This window comes from Microtus pennsylvanicus, chromosome 4 (genome assembly GCF_037038515.1).
Source record: "Microtus pennsylvanicus isolate mMicPen1 chromosome 4, mMicPen1.hap1, whole genome shotgun sequence".
Lineage (NCBI taxonomy): Eukaryota > Metazoa > Chordata > Mammalia > Rodentia > Cricetidae > Microtus > Microtus pennsylvanicus.
The window spans coordinates 107,669,772-107,693,368 of NC_134582.1; the positions used below are offsets into that span (position 1 = coordinate 107,669,772).

Below are 23,597 nucleotides of genomic sequence, written 5' to 3' on the forward strand. Positions count from 1 at the left end.
GGTCTAAGTTGATGAGGATGCCTGACCAAGGTTTCTTCCTCAGGAGGGCACCAAATCTCATTACAGATGGTAGGGAGCCATCACGTGGTTGCTGGGAATCGAGCTCAGGACCTTTGGAAGAACAGGCAGTGCTTTTAACCCCTGAGCTATCTCTCCAGCCCCAGGAGGATTAAGGAGTTAGATAAAGGAGTTAGAATAATCTGATACCCATAAACTCTGAGAAGTGGACCCCCATATCCCTTGTGAGCACTGCCCATGATCAGGGGAAACTGCTGGTTTGCTTAAAAATACAGATGAAGGAAGCTCCTGGTGAAAGTGGGCAGGGGAAAGATGTAGAAAATCTGAGCAGCAAGCAACCTGTACTTTAAACACTGCACAAAAGCAACAAAGACAGCGCTATGAGCATTCAGAAACTCTATTTCGTGCATTTCCTTTTCAGAGTTTTAAAGACTAATTTCACAAAAAAAAAAAAAAATTAAGCAACAGAAATGTATCTAGGTCAACTCCCATACAAAGCTATTACAAGGAAAAAAAAGGAATAACATTCCTACAGATCATAAAACCACATTAGAAACCACGACAAAAGAAAAGATTAAAGCAGAGTTTCCAAATGAGAGAAGTTGTTAATAAAATGATATAAGACATGAAAAGAGAGAAAAAAAATTCATGTTAGAAAAAGCTCGGATACGGGATAAAAGAAATCAAGAAAGACTAGAAATCATAAAGGAAATGAAGTTTAACAATAACAAATACAGAACAAATGGAAACAGCAGACGGGGCCTTCAGAGAATTCGGAGGTGAAAGGAGGAAGATGTTTAGTGCTAAGACACAAAGACGGTGTGGGTTACAGTCCATGAGAGCTCTGGCCAGTGTACATGGGGTCCTGGGTTCCGCCACAGCACTCAGCACACCCACACAAAGAGAGACAGAAAAGGACTCAAAGGGGAGGTAAAGTGTCAGACAGACAATGAAGATTCGATATATGGATTAAAAAAAAGAAACCCAAACCAAGGAAATGGAAGAAATAAAAAGTCTTTCCTTCAGTTAGGAAATGTATATACTTGAACACACTGCTTGCCTGAGAACATGAACATTCAGTGATGAAGTCTGAAACATGTTCTGTTTAGATCACTAAATTTCACAGAAAACAAAAAGAAAAATATCTTTTGAAATGATTGTCAAACAGAACAAGTGACTTTTAAGGGAAGAAAAAACTAGATCCAAATTAACCTTCTAACTTATTTTCATTTTAAAAAATATTTATTCATTTTATTTTATGTGTATAAGTGTTTTGCTTCCATGTATGAATGTGTACAATGTGTGAGTCTGGTGTCCAGGGAGGTTAGGAGAGGGCCTTAGAGCCCCTGGAATTGGAGTTACAGGCTATTATGAGCTGCCTAATACCAGTTCTGAGAACCAAACCTGGATCCTCTGCAAGAGCAGCAAGTGTTCTTAACTGCTGAGCCATCTTTCCAGTCCCACACTAGACTTTTTAGCAATTAGGAGTTTCATGGAAAGAACTTGTATACCAAAGAATTTTTGGAGTGTGTGTATGTATTTGTGTGTATGTACGTGTGTGTATGTACGTGTGTACATGTGTGTACATGTGTGTGTATGTACATGTGTGCGTGCGTGTGTGTATGTACATTGGGACACACATCCATGCACATGCCTGGAAGCCAGAGGAAGACACCTGGTGTCCTACTCTATCGCTCTCCATTTTATTCCTTTGAGGCAGGGTTTTCCATCAGTCTTGATGCCAGACTGGCAGCCAGCAAGCTCCAGTGATCCTCCTGTTCCCACATCTCCACTCTCATAGTCCTGAAGTCACAGTGAGTGTAACATTTTGTGTGTTTATTAGGGTTTTGAACGGAGACTTGTAGCAATTGCTCCTACCTACTCTGCTATCTCCAGAGACCCACAAAGATTTATATCCACAAAACCTATGGCTTTCAAGTCTAAAGTTTGCAAACAGCCTGTTATGAACATGCAAGAATTCAGGGGCCAATTTCCCTAAGGATGCTTCCTGAGGAATGAGCTTCAGGCATCAGTTCCGCTAGAGGGACAGCCATAAGAGAGGTGGGGTGGACATGAGCCACGCAGCTGGTGACTGGAGAGGTATTTCAAACAACGGCATTGTGCTCAGATCATATAGGTCAATGTTTCTAAAAGGTGGAGAAACGGGAAAACTATATGCAAAAACCAATCTTAATTGCTCTCAACAAACGTGAACTGCATGAAATAAGAAATGGGAAATATACTGGAACTGATACTGTGGACTGTGAGTGTGTGGTAAGGGGCAGTGAATGGGAAGTTATGGGCTATGTAGTTCTAGCCATCACTTTGACAATAAGGACTTTACAGGAAAGAAAGAGACACCAACTAAGAAACAAAATCAATTAAGAAAAATAGTTGTAGTTTTGGATTTGAATTGAAAGCGGCACCATGAACTCATTAGATTTATATTAAACATTATACATGTTAAGTGTATACGCATGTGTTTTTTTAAATCCCTGTCCACAGATGAGACTGAGATAAACTGACCATTAATATAATCAGGATTACCAAGTGCCCAGACTTTAGTTATAATGTAGGAATTGTCACTAAAAAGGCCCTCTTAGATTTCTAAGAAAAATGATTGATTTCAAGCCCCAGGAGTGAACAAGACATGGCTGGAATACCTGGCTAGTCCAGCTACTGAGAAAGCTGCTAGGGTGATTTGAGCTCATCATCAAACTGAAAAGGAGGTTCTGACCTTCTGGTCAAAGAAGGGGTTATTTGTGCTTCAGTAGGATAATGGTTGCAATTGACTGAAATCTCTCAGTTATGTTTAAATCATGACTCTGTAGCATTTTAAAGAAAATGATTGCTTTTTCAATCTCTTTAAATTGCTGCTAAGTAAAGAATAAAGCATATGTCTTGGTTTTTCAAATTGAACTAGGTACTATAGGAAAATATTCAAATAAGATAATGAGGAAATAGGTTAAATATACTTCAATTAATGAATGATACCAATGGTATACCTCCCAATAAGTTGATACTTCTCACCCCCATGAAGCATCAATAGTTGTTAGAATTACATAACGGGCACAGAGAGGCAGGGAGGGAGTGAGTGAGGAAGGGAGAAAGGGAGAGAGAGAGAGAGAGGAAAGAGAGAGAGAGAGAGAGAGAGAGAGAGAGAGAGAGAGAGAGAGAGAGAGAACCTTGTATCATTTTGCCAAAGGAATCAAGTTGGCAAATTGGGAGTGTCCAAGCTCTGGACTTAGGTTCCAATTCTGAGAAATCACAGAACTTAGAAGAAACATGTTCTGTTACACCACAGGTATACAAGAAGTCAGAAAATCCTGTGAGAAGAAAAGGCTGTGGAAAGAGTTACAGGACAAAATTCATAGCTAAGTTATATGGGAAATGAAAAGATGAAAAGTTAAGTTATAGATAGTAAAAGACCTGGGAGACACACCAGAAATGTAAAACAAGAAGATAGTTATGATAAAAGTGAACAAAATCATAAAGTAACATTTACTGCAAAGTTAGACGTTTTCCTTTGGGTGGACGTGGACACGTGACGAGGACCTCTGGGAAAGCTATTTATCTGCTTTTGCTGACCTGGGTTCTTTACGGAGGAGGTTACCTTTCAAAATGAAAAGTTATACGCTCACTTTTTGTGGTTTCCACAACTGTTTTTGTTTTACCAGAAATTGTTTTAAAAGTTGCTAACAAAATAACTACAACTTACTTCCAGATCCAGTTGAGCAAATATGTAAATGTGAAATCCTGTAAAACAATATTCATTAAGCTCATTTCTCCTTCTAGGGAGTTGGTGGAAAATGGAACTGGGGCAGACAAAGCCAGAAGGTGTTTCTAGTTTATCTGCTATGATTTAATTTCTCTAAAGACTTAATATAAATAGATTGAGATCTTAACAATGATCCATCCGAGACATTACAAACAGGTGTGTGTATACTATTCTCTTGTAGTCTTTCTTTTTGAGTTCTAAATATTTTATCTTGTAAGTTCATATATTGAACAATGCAATTTTCAGAAAATGATTTTTTTTTGCTACTGACATGGGGTAGCATATAAATCAAAGACACAATCACTCTCAGGCTGGATAACATACTTAATAGTGTCAGCCTTCCTGGAGAATTAGTTTCTACCAGGAGAAGGAAAATTTGACTCTCAAATACATAACTATGTACACAGAAAACAGAGCAAATATTTTCTTTCTGCCGAATCTGAAAAACAAATACAGAGCTTTCTCAAACACCCATCAGCTCCGTGGATTGCATAATGGGTGAGAAAGTTAACTGAGATCCAGGTGAAATGGAAGGGGTGTCTCTGATATCTTCCTATTTGGGGTGTTGAGATCAGAAATCCTCCCAGCCTAATGTCTATATTAGTAGGACTCTGTGTGTCTGTGAATGTGTGCACGATAAAGAAGAATTATTCATTAACTTCTTAATATCTAAGATGATTATCATCAGGTGGGGAAAGTCATTGTTATTGTGATATGCTAGTGGTCATTGGCCTTTCAACATTTTCTCCCTATATGGCCTCAGTGATGTCTGCCATGGGAGAGAATGTCATACAGAAACTCCCTGGAGTTGACATTTTATTTCAGTCTCTATCTATAAACACCATGAGAATATGAATCTAAGGAAAGCACAAGCAAATCTCCCCCATCCCATAAGTCTTAGCAGGGTGCAATCTCCATCTTGGTAATTCACAGAAGAGAAGAGAAGCAAGACACGGAGTATCAGGGATCAGGGCCCTTGCAGATTTACCAGGCAGGTAGCTGCACAGTCTCTCCATTGCCACCTGGACCGAAGAGTTGTGAACTTGTGCCAGCTGTTCAATCACAGACACCACCAGCACACACCCTGCAGGGAGGAGAAGAGCATGTTAGCAGGTTACAAGGGGGCTGGAGGGGCTAGGGAAGGAAGGTAGAAAGACTGGGTCCTAAAGAACACCAGCGGAGGCAGAAAACTTCCCTTGCTTTTGCCCTTAAACATCTATAGCATACATAAATGCACTGGGATTTACAGTCAAACGAGAAGTGAGATGAGAAGACTGGGCTGAGGGCTCAGAAAGCCGGGGTTGTCAGAGTAGCTTCACCACTTGTGAGCTATGTGACTTGGGGGAAGTAATTAATCTGGCTTAAACCCCAGAGAAATTAAGAGAAAGAGATGATATTTAAATAAGATAGGGTGAGGAACGTTGTAGTAGTTAGCTCAATTTGGAAAATAACCAGGTTAGCTAAAAGCTAAAAAAAATCATATTTTTATTTATTATAAGGGGGAACTCGTGAAACAGGAATGAGAAGTCCAAGCTCAGCTGCGCTGTGAGGGAGCCACAGAGAGAGGGCACCTGGGCCATGTGCTGTTTTTCTCCGGGTCCCAGAAAGCCACCCCCTTACTTGGCCCCACCTCTTGAAGATAATTGGTTTGCAAAGATTCCCCATCAGAAAGTTGTACACAATCCATAGGTACTAGCTTCTCAAATCTCCAGTTTGTTCTCTGCAGTAGGTGTCTTTTTTAGTGGTAGATCATTTCTGTCCCACATCATTGTGGCCTGGGACCTAAAGACAGATTTCTAAATTTCAAATAGTAGTGGAAATTTCCCAGAAGACCTAGGATTGAGTCCTGACTTTACAGCCTTGGACTCAACATCCTCTTTTTTTTTTTTTTTAACATCTTCCCTTTTTAAGCTTTGGTTTCCTTAACAAGCAGGAAGTAAGATTTTTCTACAGTGCAAGTGTGATGATTAATTGGGATGACGATACAACTGAGTGTGCCTTCAGAATACAAGTCCCTGGGAAACATCTCAGGCTAGAGAGCTCACAGCGAAAAGTATGAACCCAATATGGGTGTCCAGAAGAAATCTTGAGCACGTTAGGAATATATTCTTTCCCTTACTTTGGTACAGGATATGTAGACTCCCAAGATTGCTAAGCTCACGTTTATCGAAGCTTCTATTTCTTGCCTCAATCTACCAAGCTGCTGAAGGAGTTCAAACATTATTTTCCTATAAGGAAGAGACTCTTTCTTTATAGAAAAGTATTGTCTTGACCCAAGATCTGTAAGTGGTGAGAAGATGCAGACTTCAGTCTCTTAGGAAAAGTGGGCACTACTTAGCAGATTTTTTTGCTGCAGAGTTCCACCTGAAGAAGCTAATTAGAAGGGAGACTGAGAAAATCAGCAAGCAGGAGCCCTCAATTTATATACTAGTGTCATTAAAGCCAAATTCCCACCATGGACCCTGCAAGACAGTGAGCAATGCCATTGGGCATTTCTAGACAGAAAGAAATAAAACCTTCTATAAAACTAGAGAATGCCATGAAGAAATGAGAGATGGCCACCTATCTAGATACTTAAGTGCCTGGTAGCACTCTGCTTCCTTTGGCTGGGGAGATGGTGCTCACTAGACATGAGTACTGAGACCTTTGCAGCCGTCATCTTCCTGGGCCGACAGCACCTACTTGCTGGTGTGTTTAGTAGCATCAACCATCAAGTCTGATTGACTATATCTTTTAAATGAAGAGACAGCCTTTGAGGGTTTTCTTACATTGCCATGAATTCAATAGCTGATGCCGATTAACATTCTATGGCCTAAAAAGCATTTTCATGTGTATTCGTTCTGTTTTTAAAATATAAATCCAATGCAATCTCATTTTAGAGAACAGTGAAGACATGAAACAGGATAGCAAGGTGAGAGGCCACTCAGCTTATTTGTTTCCCTTGAGACAAACAGCAGATTCTTTCAGAAATGTGCAGAACATGCAGCTCCTAATCAAACCAGCATGTGCTGGCGAGCAGCCAGGGAGGCTCTGAAGTCACTTCTTGCATCAGGTCATCAGTGAGCTGTCGTGATTGGTGTCCAGAAATGACTCAAAAGGTAGTGAACATGGGGATTTGGAAGTGACATAAAAGGCTTGGTGCTATCGCCAAGCAGAGATTCCATTGGGAATTACGTTCAATATTCAGACCATTAACTATTATGATTCTGGATACCTTAAATACAAAGGAATTTCATATTACCCCACATATAATTCGCTATAGTTTTCATAAAAATCATTTTCATTCTGAATCCCCAAGTAAACACAAAGAAGCATGGGAGATTTTCATGACTGAAGTAGACTATGGGTACTTAAAACTTAGTTCTAGACCCACAGTGAGAATGGGTTTATATTTATCAAAGGAATAAGGCTAAAACCATCTTGATTTGACAGGATTTTCTTGTTAAAAATAAGATGATAAAGGAGCATAAAAAGTTTTGTGAGTTGTAAGCTCATTTTAGTCCCCCGTCAATGGTCACTCTTTACCCACTCAAAATCTCCTACAAAATCCTTTTGAAACTTTATCTTCTCTATCTAATCAGTATGCTTATCACTGTCTTCCCTCATCTCAGAACTCTCTACAGACATCTCCCTTATCTGTGACAGGTGAATTCTAGAACCCACGTAGGTACCAAAATCTGCAGTTGCTCAAGACCCTCAACCTATATACACTCTCCTAGATCCTCTAAGTCACCTCTCAATTACTTATAACAGCTAACATGATAGTATAAGTTGCAAATAGTTGTTATACTGTATTGTTCAGGGAATAATGAAAAGAGAAAAAAATCTGTACATGTTCAAAACAGACACCTATAACACATTTTGCTCAGAGGTTGGTTGAATACATAGTTCTGGGAGCCATTGACATAAAGACCCACTGTACTAACAACCTTGGACTGGCACTCCATACTGCTCTGATATCAGCTTCCAGAGTTGATAAGAGCAGAGTCAATCATGTCTTTCTTCCAGTCCAGGGACAGCACCGTGCGAGAGCACCGCACTTGTTTACTAAGAGAGAGTGAAGAAAACAGTCTTAGTGGAAGGAACTGCCTCTCCAAGAAGATGTGCCTCAGAAAACTATGTCAGGATATTGGTGGCTAGAGAAACTTGCTCATGGGGTCTCTCTTTTCTCCAAGTATTGGGCAAGCATGGGAGGGAAGATGACAAAAATCTTTAAATAGTTTCTCCCAAATCAGAGGAGTCTTGTGACATTGCCTTTAACAAAGGAAGCATGCATCCAACCAAAGACACTTGTTCTAGGCAAGAAAATGCTAGAACTTGATGGGGACCCCAGATAAACAGTGTAGTCTCTAGTAGTGTTATCCTCGTCTATGGGGCATTCCCAATATACTTCCCAAATTTCTAACGATGCAAATTAGCACCCAAGGATACCTGAGAGGCTACTTTGCCGAGGCCACGCAGAGCAGAAGGGGAAAAAACCTTTTCAGCAGAGACACATACAACCTGAAAGAGTATGGTGGATTTCTCCACATTTCCTATAATTTAGTGAGGGGCAAATTTTCTTTCTCCTTCCTACTTAAAAATCATAGTTTGTTATAAATTAATGGCCTAATAGACAGGCTAGGATGCAAGGTGTGGAAAGCAAACATTCATTCAGATCAGCAGGAATGTTGGGAGAACATGGGACACAAAGGGGTGCTTCTTGGAATTTGATTTTAAGAATGTCCATTTCAGGGGAGCCATGGGTTGGGAAATCCACACCAACACTTATTTGCATTTGTTTTAAGCCACAGCTTAAAAGGCTGCATACAAAGTGCCCTGGGCTCCGCGGAAACCAGCCAACTTCTTTGTAGTACAGGTACAGGCTTTCCTTTCGACTCTGACTCAAAGAAATCCCATCAAAGACTCGTGATGGTTCCAGTCCCTTAGCACTGCTGGCTAAAATTGGAAAAATCATTAGGTAGACACAAAGGAGCCAGGCCCCAGTGATAGGGAGAGGAAAGATAAAGAATGAGAAAAGCCAGTTGTCGCTGAAGACCAGGTGAACCCTCCCACTCTCACCACTTTGCCTAGTGAAGAGTTGTGATCAAAAGGACCCCACAGATGTGCAGGTAATGGGGTGTGGAACACTGAACACCCTGGCTGGGAAGAGCTTTGATGTAGGGGTCCATCTTCACCTCCCTCCAGCAGGTTGCACTCCCTTGCAGTTGAATTGTTAATTTAGGGTCTGTGGTGAAATGTGTGTTGGCCTTCTCCAGCAGCAGTAATGGAGGGATCCTATAGTCTAATAAGAGCTTTCCCTGCCTTGACAAGCTAACAATTGTTTTCCTGGGAGAGACGGGTGCTGAGTAATTCCTTCCATTACAGATTACTTTCTGGTCTCTGATAAGAGGCCCGGTTTTGCTGAGGAGTTTGTTCAAGCTGTTGTTGAAATAAGAAATGTGGACAGGGCAAAGCTACGCGTTTTACTCTGTGGTCCAATCTAAGACTTCATATATAGAAAATCCCTTCTTACCTGGAGTCTGAACACAGTGACTGTCATAGAAGCAGACACCCCTCATCTAGTGGGGAGAGACGCAAATGGGCCTGAGTACAAGCGGCCACAGGGCCCCACTTCTAGCCAGGGACCTCAGCAGACCGCGCACTGTGGCCTGGAATCTTGCCTGTGTGGTACATTAAAAATGCCGACCAGGTCAGCCTTTCTTTTCGAGGGGTGGAACTTAGTTTACAGCCCGTTAAGTCTGTCCATGTGACTTGCTTTGGCAAATAGAATGTTCAAGAAGTGACAGTGGCTTGGGATGAAACCCGTGCCTCAAGAGGCTTTGTGATGTTTAGTGACATTTGACCAAAGGTACAGCCAGGAATGTGAGCTAACATGCTCGAGGGAAATTAAGGCACCTTAGCCTTAAGCATGTCAGCTACCAGTTTATGAACGAGACCATTCTGGATCATCCATTCCTGCCATTTCCCCATCTGCCAGGTGTGCTGGAGTGGACCCAGGGTCTTTCGGTAGCAGTCATTCAATAGGACCCGTCCCACAGAACCCTGAGCAAGCAAATGACCCTGTGTGAGTGGGGGTGTTTGTAACAGAGCTGCAGGGATACAGTGATAACAGCAAATGCCACCGAACATGGTGCCTGCCGCAGGAACACATTTAACAAATGTTCCTTCCGCTCTTCTGAAGCAGCCACAGGGGACAGACAGACAGACAGACATACTTTTCATGAACACTTCTGAAATCAAAGTTCAGAATTTTGTCTGTGAAAAACGTGCAGTATTACTAACGCTTTTCCTTTTCTAGGGCGGAATTCACTTTTGTTGCAGGTAACTACTGTTTTTCTACATTTGGTAGATTCTAAGGCTCTGTGTCCTAACTGCCACTTGAAGTGGTGCTTTTGATGAGAAAATACTCAGCAAGTCCCAAACTGCCAGCTGTGCCAAGTACACTGGAAACAAGAGAGCACCGTATGAGGTAGTTACTAGTGAAAATGTGAGCTTGGGGGCAAGCAGAGGCCAAGGAAGGCAACGAGAAGAGGTTGAGCTGCTGTGGGACATAAAGTAATGCTGTACCCAAGTCACCACATACTGAAAGTGAGCCGTGGGGCTGAAGAGCTGGATGAGCCATAAAGAGCACTGGCTTCTCTCCAGAGGACCAGATTCAATTCCTAGCACCCACATGGCAGCTCACAACTGTCTGTAATTCCAGTTCCAAGGGATCTGACACCCCACACAGACATACATTAAGGCAAAAACACCAATGCACATGAAATAAAAATAAATAAAAGATATTTTTTTAAAAAATGGTGATTCATGAAAAATTGAAGTTAAGATAGCCCTCAACATCAACCTCTGTCCATACCATCAACCCCCTTACTTAAGCAACACATACAAGTTAGCACCTCCAGGATGTGCTCAGAGGCTGGAGAATAGGTGAGCGGGACAAGGTTATGTATCTACATTTGTAAAATCATATTCTGTTAACTTCTTTCTTGGTGATGTCTGTTGGATTTGACTTTGGGGCAAAACATAATACAAGCGATGTATTCCTTCCTCTTCTATAAAATTGCATTTATTAGAATTATTTTTAATCTTAGTATTTTACGGAACGCACTAGTGAAACCCCCCGGCCTTTGAGATTTCCTGTGTGTGGTTGACTAGTGTCCCCCCAGTGTGTACTCTTCCAAGGGGTCAGTAGAATGTTTTAAAGCCTGGGGGGTGAGAAAAAGGAGTGTGGTCCCAGGTGAGAATCCACGCTGGGAGAAAGGAGACGTGAAAGAGACTGAGGCGCTTCAGTCCTTGAGTAAACTACATTTTATTGGGTAATAAGAATTACTATGTAGATGTCAATTTAATTAGTTGCAAAGTATGTGATTTGGGACAGATTGTAAATACAGCAGTAGAACAGTGAAGGTAATTCCTCACGTGGATGTAAATAAATATGAACACCAGTGATCTGTTCCTATGCACGTTCACTCAAAAAGTACACAACCAAGCTCTCCTTTTAACTCGCTGTTGATAATTCTTTAGCTGGAATATTTTTCAATGACAGCTCTATTTCATTCAGTTCTTTTTCCACCATATATTTAATACCAATGTAATATATTTAGTGGTGAAAACCTAATTGATCACATTGTTTTAATTTTCACATTAAAATTTTCTAAAAATTGAAATAAAAATGAAAATTTAATAAGTATGACTCTAGTAAATTCTAGATAGGGTTTCTATATTAATAAAGCTAACATGTAAGCAGAATGCATTCCCAATATAAAAGAAATTATTGAATAATAAGGCAATTTTTTTTTTTTTGTTTTTCGAGACAAGGTTTCTCTGTGGTTTTGGAGGCTGTCCTGGAACTAGCTCTTGTAGACCAGGCTGGCCTCGAACTCACAGAGATCTGCCTGCCTCTGCCTCCCGAGTACTGGGATTAAAGGCATGTGCCACCACCGCCTGGCGGCAAATTTTTTATAATTGTATATCTTAATGAAATTGTTAGGTATTCTAAATTAATACCGATATCTGTTAATGAATATAACATATCTATGTAGAGACAAAATTCAGCATAACTTTTGTTGGTGTGGTTTTTTAACACATGCAAGTGCAGAGAAAGATATTTCGTAAGTAGACGAGAATAGTGATATTTTCATATTGAAACATCACTCAGTTCTTTGAACTTACTCAGAGTTAAATATCAAAAATCTAGAATGAGCTCTAATCAAAAATTACTTGAAATGATCTATAACCTGGCAGCCTTATTGTTTCCTCTAGTTTTCCTGAAATAACTAAAAACTAATTGACTTGAAAAACTGTTGCTAATCAATGGAGTCTTTCACTTTTCTGGTTTTTGATAAATATACCTCTAAATTAATTAACATTTACCTTTTAATTATACTTGCTATATTTTACTCACATCTGTTAAAACTAAAAATTTAGGAAAGTGAACATTTCTATTTTTTAATTCATTTTTGTCTCTATGACTTTAACCAATGTTTTTTGTGTGTGATGGGGCTGGTGAGGGTGGAAATCCTGCCTGACTCTTGATCTTGGAAGGAAACCATATTAAATCTGCAGTGAACAGTGGGGTTCTCATAGGTGTCTTTTTTCAGGTTGGGGGAGGCCATTTCCTTTCTTTTACAATTTGTTGAGATATCTTAACAGAGTTTGTCAAATAATTCACATTTCTGCTTGGTTGATAATGCAATTATACCCTTTATTTTGCTAATTTGGTGCACTCCATGAATCAACATTCAGATCATAAGTCAGCCATGCATTTCTAGCAAAGACACCATTTGGTCATAAGGTACCATTTATTTAATTCTATGTTGCTGAATTTATATGGTGGGTGTTTTAAGAGATTTTAAGTTTATGTTTATGTAGCAATGTTCTGTTAAAATCTTTCTTGTGGTATCTGTCTGGATTTAACACTAAGGCAAAATATAACACAAATTGGAATATAGTCCTTTCTCTTATTTTATGACAGGAGTTGCATTTCACTGGAATTGTTTCTTTCTTAATATTTTATGGGACTCAATAGTGAAAAGAGCTCACCATGAGATTTCATAAACTTGACTGACGTCCCCTAAATGCAGGTCCTTCTTGGAATTTGATCATATGCCTTGTTTGAAAATGGGATATTGCTATTGTAATAAGTAGAGATGAGGTGTGCTAGAATAGAGTAGGCCCATAATCAATATAGCAAGTGCTCTCACCAAAAGAGGCAACCACACAAAAAGAAGGGAAAGCCACGTGACTATGAATGCAGGGGTTACACATCTATAAGATAAAGAACAAGATGTCATGTTGCAACCCCAGAAGCCAGGAGACAAGTATAGATGACTTCAGACCTTCAACCTCCAAAACTGTTGGAGAACCCATTTCTGTACTTGTAGCACACACAATCATGGTTGTTTTGTTTTGTTTGCAGTTTAAGAACACTAATACAACTTCTAATTATTAATTTAATTTCTTGACTTGATATAGGTCTATTCAGTCCTTTTATTTCTTCTTAAGTTAATTTTCAGTATTTTGGTCTTTTTTTTTCCTTTTTCTTTTTCTTTCTTTCTTTTTTTTTCACAATTTTCTCATCATGTCTTAATTCTTGATTTTCATGACACAAAATTGTCCATAATGTTCTATTACAATCATTTTAATTTCTTTTGGATATACAATGATGCTTTCTGTTGAGCTTTTTAAAATCATGTTTATTCATTTTAACAGGTAAGTTCCTTTAAGAGTTCATTGGTTTTGTTTGTCTTCTCCAAGAACAGCATTTGATTTTCATTAGTGTACTTGTTTTCATTTTATTAATTTTTATTTTGATGTTTATTTTCCTTCTTCTACTTAGTTTGTGTTTGAAATATTGCTTCTCTAAATTCTTGAAGTTGAATGCAGGTTAATGACTTTAGATTTTTCTTCTAAATAAATTTATACATTTCTCTCTAAACATGACTCGATTGGCATAATATATATGCAAATAATATAATACTACATCAAATAAAAGACTATATATAATTTTCTTTACAATTCTGTCACGATTTCTTATATTTTAAGGATTTTATTAATTTCACATACATAAGAACAATACAATATACAATAGTAATATATAACAACTTATCTTTGGTTGGTATAATAGTGTCATTATCATTACAAAAGAAGCCTCTGCTTTTATACTTTTCTATAGCTTAAGGCATATTCTGTATCATAAATTAAGAAGTCTTATAGTTACTCTTTCGGTGTCAAATCTTTTCTCATCCTTTTATTTTCAACCTATTTATGCCTTTAAATCTAGGCATGTCTCTAGTATGCAGAATCGAATTGGATGTTACTTTAGAAAAAACAACCTAGTTCTGATTATCTTCACTTTTTAATGGTAGGTGTGGTCCCCACAGAGAATGCCAACTATAAGATTTCTAGCTGTGTAAGTGTGTGTGTGTGTGTGTGTGTGTGTGTGTGTGGTGTGTGTGTAAACAAGTGTCTTTCAGTATTACTTTCTTCCTGGTGACATTTTTAGTAGTGTTTTACCAGAATATTTCCATTCTCAGTGGGCCCTGAATAATAATGTGCAGCTCCAATCTATCATAATTTATACCACGCTAATAGCACTTTAATTAGCACAAAGTTTACAGCTTTGCTTCTGTGCTGTTTTATTTCTTCCTCTCTCCTTTGAGCTAATTCTCTCATAATGTAGACAAAACAATACAGTGTTTTAATTACTGTTTTAAGCATTCTCGCTCAACATACTCAGAAAAGTATTTGTGTGCATAAATATATCTTCTTTTCATATGTACCATAACCTGAGCTTTCTGTCTCTCTTCCTATGACTCTAAGTTACCATGTATTGTATTTTCTTTCTGCTTAAAGAACTTCTCTTTTAGTTCTTTTTTATTTTAATATGTGTGTGTGCATGTACATGTATGTGTATATACATATGTATACAAGCATGTATGTGTGTATGAATGCTCTAATATATGTGAACATATGTAAGAAGATGAATATGTGTATGCATCTGTGAACTCCCACATGCAGAGGTCAAAGGTTGACTTCTGATATTTACTTTGACGATGCTTCTTCTTATATACTGAGGTAGGGTCTTTCACGTGAACCTAAAGCCTAAGAATTTGGCTAGTAGAGGCAATCGATTTGTCCTGAGGATCCCTTATCTCTGTCTTTCAAGTGGAGCCTAGAGGCAGGCCACCACACATGCCCACTCTTTACAAGGGCAGTAAAGACTGAATTATGGGCCTAACACTTGTGCAGCAAGAGCTTGCTCACTAGGTCATCTTTCCAGCCCTTACAGCACTTATTTTTTTAAGAGATTTATTTTATTTTATGTGTATAGATGTTTTGCCTGCATGCATGGGTGTGCATTGTGTGCATGGCTGGTGTCTATATGGTTGTGAGCCACCATGTGGGTGCTAGAAATTAAACTTGGGCCCTCTGCAGGAACAGTAAGTACTCTTAACCACTGAGTCATTTTTTCAGCTCTCTGCTTGTACTTCTTATATTACAAATTTACTAGCAATGCATCAGGAAATGTGTTTATATTTTATGCTCACTTTTAAGTTATAGTTTAATATGGCATAGAATCTGGGTTAATAGCTTTTTGTCCCCTCTCAGCACCTTCTGTCATTCTACTCCTCTGCCTCCATCCACACGCTATAAATTAAACGGTATGAATTACTTATACTGTTTTCCTGTAGGGGATATGTCATATTTCTGTTGTTGTGTTCAAGGGCTTCAAACGGTATTTGTTTTCAGGATACTGGCTATGAAGTGCCAAGATCTGCTCTGTATTTATTCTGTGTGAAGTTTAAGAGTCTTCGATCAGTAGGTTAATATTTTCCCTCAGTTTTGAAGCAGTGTTAATATTTAGTTTTTTATGCAGTTTTACAAGCTTTTTCTTCCTCTCCTCTTAGAACACTCATTTCATAGGTACTGAGATATAGGACATTGTAGCACATGTTTCCGAGGCTTGGCTCATTTTCTTCAAGTCAAGTTCTCCTCCAGCTTTGTTTTGGGTCATATCCATTGATTGGTGTTCTAGCTCATGGACCTTTCTTCTGTGAATTCTAATCTGCCCAGCCTATCTAGTGAATTATTACTGATTTTCAAGTCTAGACTTCTCATTTGGCCCCTTATTATCATCCTGTGTGTCTGTTCAAAGTCTATTTGCTGAGCATTGGCAAAATACTTTCAATGTGATTGCATTTGAAGTCGTTGCCAAAGCTAGTCGAAGATAAGGTAATTAGCCTTCAGACCTGTAGCCTTCCTGTCTCTCCATCGTCCTGCACTTCTAATCAAGCAGTCTCTGCAGACACAGCCTCTTTCCAGGAGATTTTGTTCAAGCTTTGGTAACTGGAAAACAGCTTATCAACAAAAGGCTATGGCATTGGAACAATTTGTTTTTCTTTTCAAATTTGCATGGTGAAGTTTTTGAGTAAAAGCTTAAATATAAAAGTTTCCAAAACTAAAAAAAACAATCCCATAAAACATTCAAGAATCCCAACAGTAAAACTCACCAAGACAGAAACCATTCTCTAATCACGACCGGCCACATGTGCATAGCTTTTCATGTCTATTCGAGGAACGACTTTGGGCATGCTCTACGGATCCTCTTATGATATTATCACAGTATTCAGTTTGGTGGCCTTTGCCCTTTTTAGCGTTTTAATGCTTTTTCATCAGAATTATAAGGCTTTTGTTCCTGGTGTAGTCCTCTGAGAGAAGGTTGGTGTATTTGATGCCTCTTTGCTCTGTTGTATCACGATAACAAATGGATTTGTGTATGGAATTGGGATGCTAACCAATTTACTTGGAGTAACTCTATTTTCTGGAGTGGGCCTGAAATACTCAACAAATCCTTTTAAATGTCGAGTTTTCTCTAGGTGGTGCTGGACAGAAAATAAAGCAGTGTGTTGCTGACTTCTTATGCTAAGCAGCAGCCTCTAGTCACTGACAGATGGTAGCTAGTAAGCAAAGGGGCCCTGATTCTACTAATGGGAGGGTGGAATACTGTCAAAAGCCACTGAAAGCTGGGTCCTAAATGGGAGCTCAGCCCTGCGGTGGTTTGAATGAGAATGCTCCCTCTCCTCCAGGAGGCTCATAGATATATTGAGTGTTTGGTAGCAAGGATTAGGAAGTGTGGCTTCCTTAGAGGAGGCGTGTCACAGGTGGCCTTTGATGTGTCAAAAGCCCATACCAGACCCAGTAGCTCCCTTTCTCTCTGCCTTCTGTTTGCAGATCAGAATGCAAGCTGTCAGCTACTGCTCCGGCTCCCTGCCTCCCTGCCTGCTGTCATGTTCCCTGCCCTGATGGTCACGACTCACCCCGTGAAACTGTAAACAGGTCTCCAATTAAATGCTGTCTTTTATAAATTGCTATGGCCACAATGTCTCTGCACAGCAATAGAATGGGTTCTAAGACATGACCCCTCTGACACCTCAGTTTCAACCTTTTCAATCCGTAGCAAAGAACCCAATTACATTATGTCCAGATGTCTGATGTACAGAAACTATGAGACAGCGAGCATGTGCAACTTTGAGCTTGTTAGCGGAGAACAATTTATTACACTGCACATCTGTAGAAAGCCATGCACCATGAAGTCATCTTATCCATTTTTAAAGTTTCTTAGTGTATGTCCGCTGGACACAGTACTGTGCTGTGTCAGTACATTTTCCTATCCCAGCCTGTCTACAGAGGTCAGGGGAAAATTGGATAAATCAGTTCTCTCTTTGCAGCATGTGGGGCCTGAGGCTCAAACTGCAGGCTGCCTGCCTTGGGGCAGGGAGTCTTTTTGAAACATCTTCTCCCCACTGTTTCTGCAGAGTGCCATGGGGAGATTGCCAGCGTCTATATTCTCTTTGCAGCTGCCACGCAAGGTTTCCGTGTTCCCCTCACCTCAGTTCCTTTTCTTTTTAAAGCATTGCTACTGAGAGTCCATTAAGGACTTTCTGAGACTCTGTCTTAAGTGTGGCTCTCTTCACTTCCTCTCACTGGGATGGGGAAGCTCCATAGACTGCGGCAATCCCTCCAGGGTAGACTGTAGATCTGTGAAGTCACTTTGTTACTCTAGATTTGCTTAGTACAAAACTACAAGTTTAACCACCACCCACCTCTGTAGGCAGCTGGTACTCCAATTGTTCGCTTTATTTCCTAGGAACTCAGGATGCTGTATCTGCGTGTCATTCCCATCTTCAGGAAACGGCTGTGACATTTCTTTGGAGAGGATCTGTCCTTTAGACCCTCTCCGATTTCCACAAGCTGTACTTTTACATGTCATTGTTCCGTTTCCTTGGACTCTGCATTGCAGTAAGTCTCATTTCAGAACTTTTGGAACACAATTTCAGTATATTTCTTTCTTGATATTCAGGTTTGGATCATCACAACCTTTTTGAGTACTTGTGGTGTGCCAAGACAATGCTAAGTCTATCTCTGCCGTGGTATCATTTCCTTACCCCGTGTCATTCTCATCTTGTTGGGTAGGAAGGTACAGAGGGTTAAGTGACACCCTGAGGCCACATATGTCGAGTGGCAGAGTCGAGGTTCATCCTTCTAAGAGTCTGGACTTTCTACCCTTTGCTCTTCCTATTGCACGCATGTGAATAGCTAGAAAATTCAGTAAAGTTCTGGACAGAAAATACAGACCACGAGTGACCTCACAATTCAGAGAGAACTGTGTGATTGCTGCAAACCGGCATTCCTATGTTCATTCTTTCTGGGAAGGTCTATTGAGAGAGACTGGCACATTATAACTTCATGGGGATTTCATTTAATACTGTGCAACGTTTTCATTCCTTCCTCTTTCCTGCACAACACTCATAAAAAGGAAAAGAAAGTATTATTAATTTTTCCCTAAAGAATAAGATGCTGCCACCACTTTTTAAAGCCCTGCTCACTCCATGACCTTGTCCCAAAGCCACAGACACTTCCTTCCTCTGTTGTGTCTCTCTGGTTTTTGTTTTCAAGACTTTGAACCCAGGATACTACAGAAAAAGAAAGTAGACAGGATGTAGGCAGCTCAAATGATCAGTAAGCTTCCATTTGTATAAAGACTGGACTAAATTCAATGATAATTTCAAAGTAAAGACAGAACACTATGGGGAGAAGAATACACAAGATTACTAAAGTGAGGGATGAATGCAGAGTGGCACCCTGGAACCAGGGTGTGCTCTGGCTAAACCCTGAGGGTCTGTAAGTCCTTGAACAGCATGTGAGAGGCAGAACAGCAGTGGGGGGAGCGGGCACAGGATTGCTGTGAGATGGCCCTGTGAGATAGCCCTGTGAACTCTAGAGCCTTGGGCCTTGGGAAGAGGAGAACCCATGATACCCAAAAGGAGCATAGGAGGCAAACACTTTCTGCTGCCCATAGAAGAGGTGTCTGCAAACTATTGCCCAGTCAGTTACAGAGAAACAGAGACTGAAGAACTAACAACTCAATAAATTGTCAATAAAGAGAATATAGACAATCTTAGCCTGTAAATCATTCTGTACTGAAACTGATGTTTTAGGGAATGGAACCTGGCTTATTACTGATTCTATGACCTCTGGAAGGGTGAGGCACAGTCCAGTGTGTACTTGTCCAGAGGGCAGGTGGAAAGTGTGAATGACAGGAAATTCCTGCAGCTTGCTCTGACTCAGAGTGAAGTCAAGACCTGTGTTCTCGGGACTAATGTTCAGTTCTCCCAGTGCAAGGCTCCTGGTTGGAAGCTAAGGTTGCTTGCTATTGGTGTGCGGGGTGGGGGGTGATGTTGCTCCATAGCCTGACACCTGTGGTGGCTCTTTTTGGAGAATCTGCTCAGTTGTAACAAAGCCACTCCTCCGGGAACTGTATCTGTGCCTAGGGCTTTCTCTCTCTTGCTTCTCTATTCAGTGGTGTGACGACAGCCTGGGTTCTCTCCAGAGCATGAAACCAGGATTGGCAACCAGATGGCGCGCCCAGGAATCTGTGAGGTGTACCACCACACAGACCTGACCAAAGGGCAGAGAGCAACCAAACCAGCTCATCTGCAGGACACAAGCACCGAGAAGATGCCCAGGTGACTGGCATTCACCATTTCCTGACACCTGGCTTGATTTTTAGCATCCACTGTTTCTCTGACTTTTGATTCTAAACTTCATCTCTGGGGTTATCCTAAGAGAGTTTCCTCCTTTTCAGGCCCATCTTAACTCAATTAGATTCCTTTATTCATTTGGGGGCCGTGGGAACTGAATCTAGGGCTCCACACCTTCCAACCGTGCACGCTGCTTCTGAGCCTGTCTTAGGACCAATCCAATTCCTCTAACTTGCAGTCTAAGTGGGCATTACATGGCTGGTTGCCATATGCTGCTTAGGGATTCGGTGTCTGGGAAATTAGGTAAAGGGATACACATATAGAAACTAGAGTGATTCACTGACAATGGCAACTTGGAAGTATGGTTATTACTCTATTACCTCAGAAGCACAAGAGACAAAATTAAAAAAGGGGACTCACTACAAAGAAGTTATTCTAGAGGGGACATGGTTATAAAAGTGAAGAAAAACCCACAGAATAGGAAAAAAATATTAGTAGTATAGATTTGACATGGTATCTCCATCTGGGAATATATACATATGTGTGTGTGTGTGTGTGTGTGTATTAAAAACTGAAAAAAAAAAACGCCAATGAAATCATGAAATTTGGAGGTAAATGGAAGAGCTAGAATATGTTGTACTGAGTGCAGTAACTCAAACCCAGAAAGATAAACACTGCATTTCGTATTTGTGGTTTTTAGCTCCAGATGTGTAGAGGTGAATATGAAGTAGAGAATAGCCACTGGAACTAGAAAATAAAAAGGGACCAAGAGGGGAGGAGCCATAGAGTGGGGAACAGCAGGACAGAGATACTATGAAGTCAGAAATGGAAATATGGGGGGGCTATTATCATGGAGGGGATGGAGGATAATACAGAAGGAGGTGGGAGGGAGAACAGATAAAAACACTAAGGATCCTCAAAAAACACATAGAGTCATTATTTTATATTTACCTAAAATTACATCTGTTACAAATATGTGCAGAGTACATGTAATTTTTTTAAGAGTTGGGGAGCTGCAGAAAAATGGCTACAGAACAGGAGATATGTCAGAACAACTGTGATGTTTAAATGCTCATGTTCATGAAAATGGAGGCACTCCGTCCATTGAGCACTATTATATACAGAAAGCAAGAACTACTTCCACTGTGGGGAGGCATCTATGAACGTTTGAGTTCCTGTGAAGCTTTGTTACTTATTTGATTTTAGTTAAAGCAGGGACACACTTCCTTGGCCAGGAAGGGTTTTGTGTTGAGACTGTAGATGATGACTACAAAGATGAATTCTCCTGCTGTGTTGGACTGTGGACATCCACCTGCTTACTCTCTTGCTCCACACAGTTTCATTGCCCTGGGTTCCTGAGAGGTGAGGAATCTGCTGCAGCCTTTGAGATAACTGAAATTACCCTCTTACACTGGTCATCTTTCAATAAGAAAATTTCTAAAATTATGAAATTATTTCTTTAATTTATTTATTTTGATTTTATGTGCATTGGTGTATGTTTGTGTGAGAGTGTTTGGTCCCTTGGAACTGAAATCAAAGGCAATTTTCAGCCACCCTGTGGGGACTAGGAATGGATTCAAGGTCCTCTGGAAGGGTAATCAATGCTCTAAAATGCTGAGTCATCTCTCTAGCACCAAAACACCATCATGTCTGCCACCTTCTGGGGACTTTGTGAATAGATGGCGTTTAGTTGCCTACTGTTGCTCTGGCTGGCCTCCTGACCCTTGTGGCTCCACCTCCAGCAATGCAGTGTGCAGGCAGGGTGTGTTTAAGTCACACTCAGTGCCGACATTTCTTCAGTGAGAGGAATTTTAATCTTTACCAATCTCTAGATTTTTCTCTAAAATGGGTAGTAACTTCCCTGAAGACAGACACTTTAAAAATTCTTGTTATTTACCTTTGTATTCTTGGTTCAGAACCCAGAGCCTGCCATTTGTTTGCCATTCAGGAACCATGTAAGGAACTAGTGTGTTGAGCAGCTTGAAGGGACGCTTTCTCCGTGAGGGTTTAAAGTTTTTATGGGAAAGTTGTTAGGGTGTTAGCAGCAAGGCCGGACCAGCGGGATGCTGCCAGCATAACCAATCACCTCCTCCACGAAGCTCTCCCCACAACCATGAGCTGAAGTGACTTTACCTCACTACTTCTAAAGACATTTCTCAGATGTCCTATGAGCAAAAAGAGCCCGGGAACAACTTTTGGAAATATTCAGTCTCTTCTTTGCTTCTTTGACTATTGATCTGAGGCATCACAGTGATCCCAAGTCTCTTGCCTACATCATATAAAGACACCTCAATAAGAATAAGCGCCCCCCTTTTGGGAGAAGGTCACACCTAGGGGCTGTTTTGTGGGAACTTGTGCTCCCTCACTTTTCCCCCCCAAGAATACTCTACAATCAACTTCTGCACAAAATTGTCTCTGTCTACTTCCTTTAAGGAAGCAGCTTCAAGCAGCAAGACACCAGCCAACATGGACCACTTTCACACCTGAGTATACAGGCCTCAGTTAAATATTAATCACATAAATAAATACCTTACACCTACGTTCTTTGTTATCATGACAAAGGTGAGTAAGTCACCCAGCAAACTTTGCCAGAAGTTCTGAGTTATACCAGATAGTTGAATGGCAGGAGTTTCCAGAATGGAACCAGGAAAAATGGAAAGCTTCAAGCTCTCATCATTTGGAATCCTCTCTCTGGGATTGCAGTCATACAGCAAGTCATCCCCTCCTGGGACCCCTGAGAGTAGATGCTCTGAGGGATGTTCCTAGATGAACCACACTTCTAACTATCCTCCACCTCCAGGGCACTAAACACGAGAATGAAGCTCTCTTAGTTTCAGACCCATCGATCCACCATTTCCATATCTCCCATCAACTCCGTTACTCCTACACGGCACAGGAAATTACCATCAAGCTCTGCCCAAATTCCTTACCCATAAAATCTTGCTACAACAAATTATTATTATTTTCAATTGCTCTGCAACAGTAGAGATGCAGAGCAAATTCCTGGAATTCTCTTAACACAGTTTCCAACTCCCCATAGACTTCCTGGGGACCACGCAGGGAAGGAAACAGAAACCTTATGTCCATTCTGATGTGACAACCTGAGGATCTCAGGGTAGATTGCCGAACCAAACCCAGAAAGTCCATTTGTAGCCACCCTGGAAATGGAACTAACTCTCAGGAGCTTTTCCCCAGTTATTCTGTTTGACAGGCTTGCAAATTTGCTGGCAGGAAAAGGAATTGGCAGTATGTTGTGATTTTAGGAAGGCAAAGACTGGATGGAGTGACCCACCTCACCTCCTAGACTTGGTAGGAGAGCAAAGTCTGCATGGAGATGACCCCCCACACACACACCTCCTAGACCCGGTAGGAAGGCAAAGTCTGCATGGAGATGACCCCACACACACCTCCTAGACCCGGTAGGAAGGCAAAGACTGCATGGAGATGACCCCCCACACACACACCTCCTAGACCCGGTAGGAAGGCAAAGTCTGCATGGAGATGACCCCACACACACCTCCTAGACCCAGTAGGAAGGCAAAGACTGCATGGAGATGACCCCCCCACACACCTCCTAGACCCGGTAGGAAGGCAAAGTCTGCATGGAGATGACCCCCCCCACACCTCCTAGACCCGGTAGGAAGGCAAAGTCTGCATGGAGATGACTCCCCCCCCCCCCACACACACACCTCCTAGACCCGGTAGGAAGGCAAAGACTGCATGGAGATGACTCCCCCCCCCCCACACACACACCT

The 23,597-nt window shown here is 40.8% G+C and overlaps 1 protein-coding gene across 6 annotated transcripts in view; it reads right to left on the reverse strand.

Annotated features, from left to right (window-relative positions):
• Aoah (acyloxyacyl hydrolase) overlaps positions 1-23,597 on the reverse strand; it is a 186,850-nt gene that overhangs the window by 160,803 nt on the left and 2,450 nt on the right. For all 6 annotated transcript variants that reach the window (XM_075970119.1, XM_075970118.1, XM_075970122.1 and 3 more), the window contains exon 2: positions 4,785-4,880. In XM_075970119.1, coding sequence (XP_075826234.1) covers positions 4,785-4,880 — 96 coding nt within the window. The remainder of the gene's footprint in view (positions 1-4,784; positions 4,881-23,597) is intronic.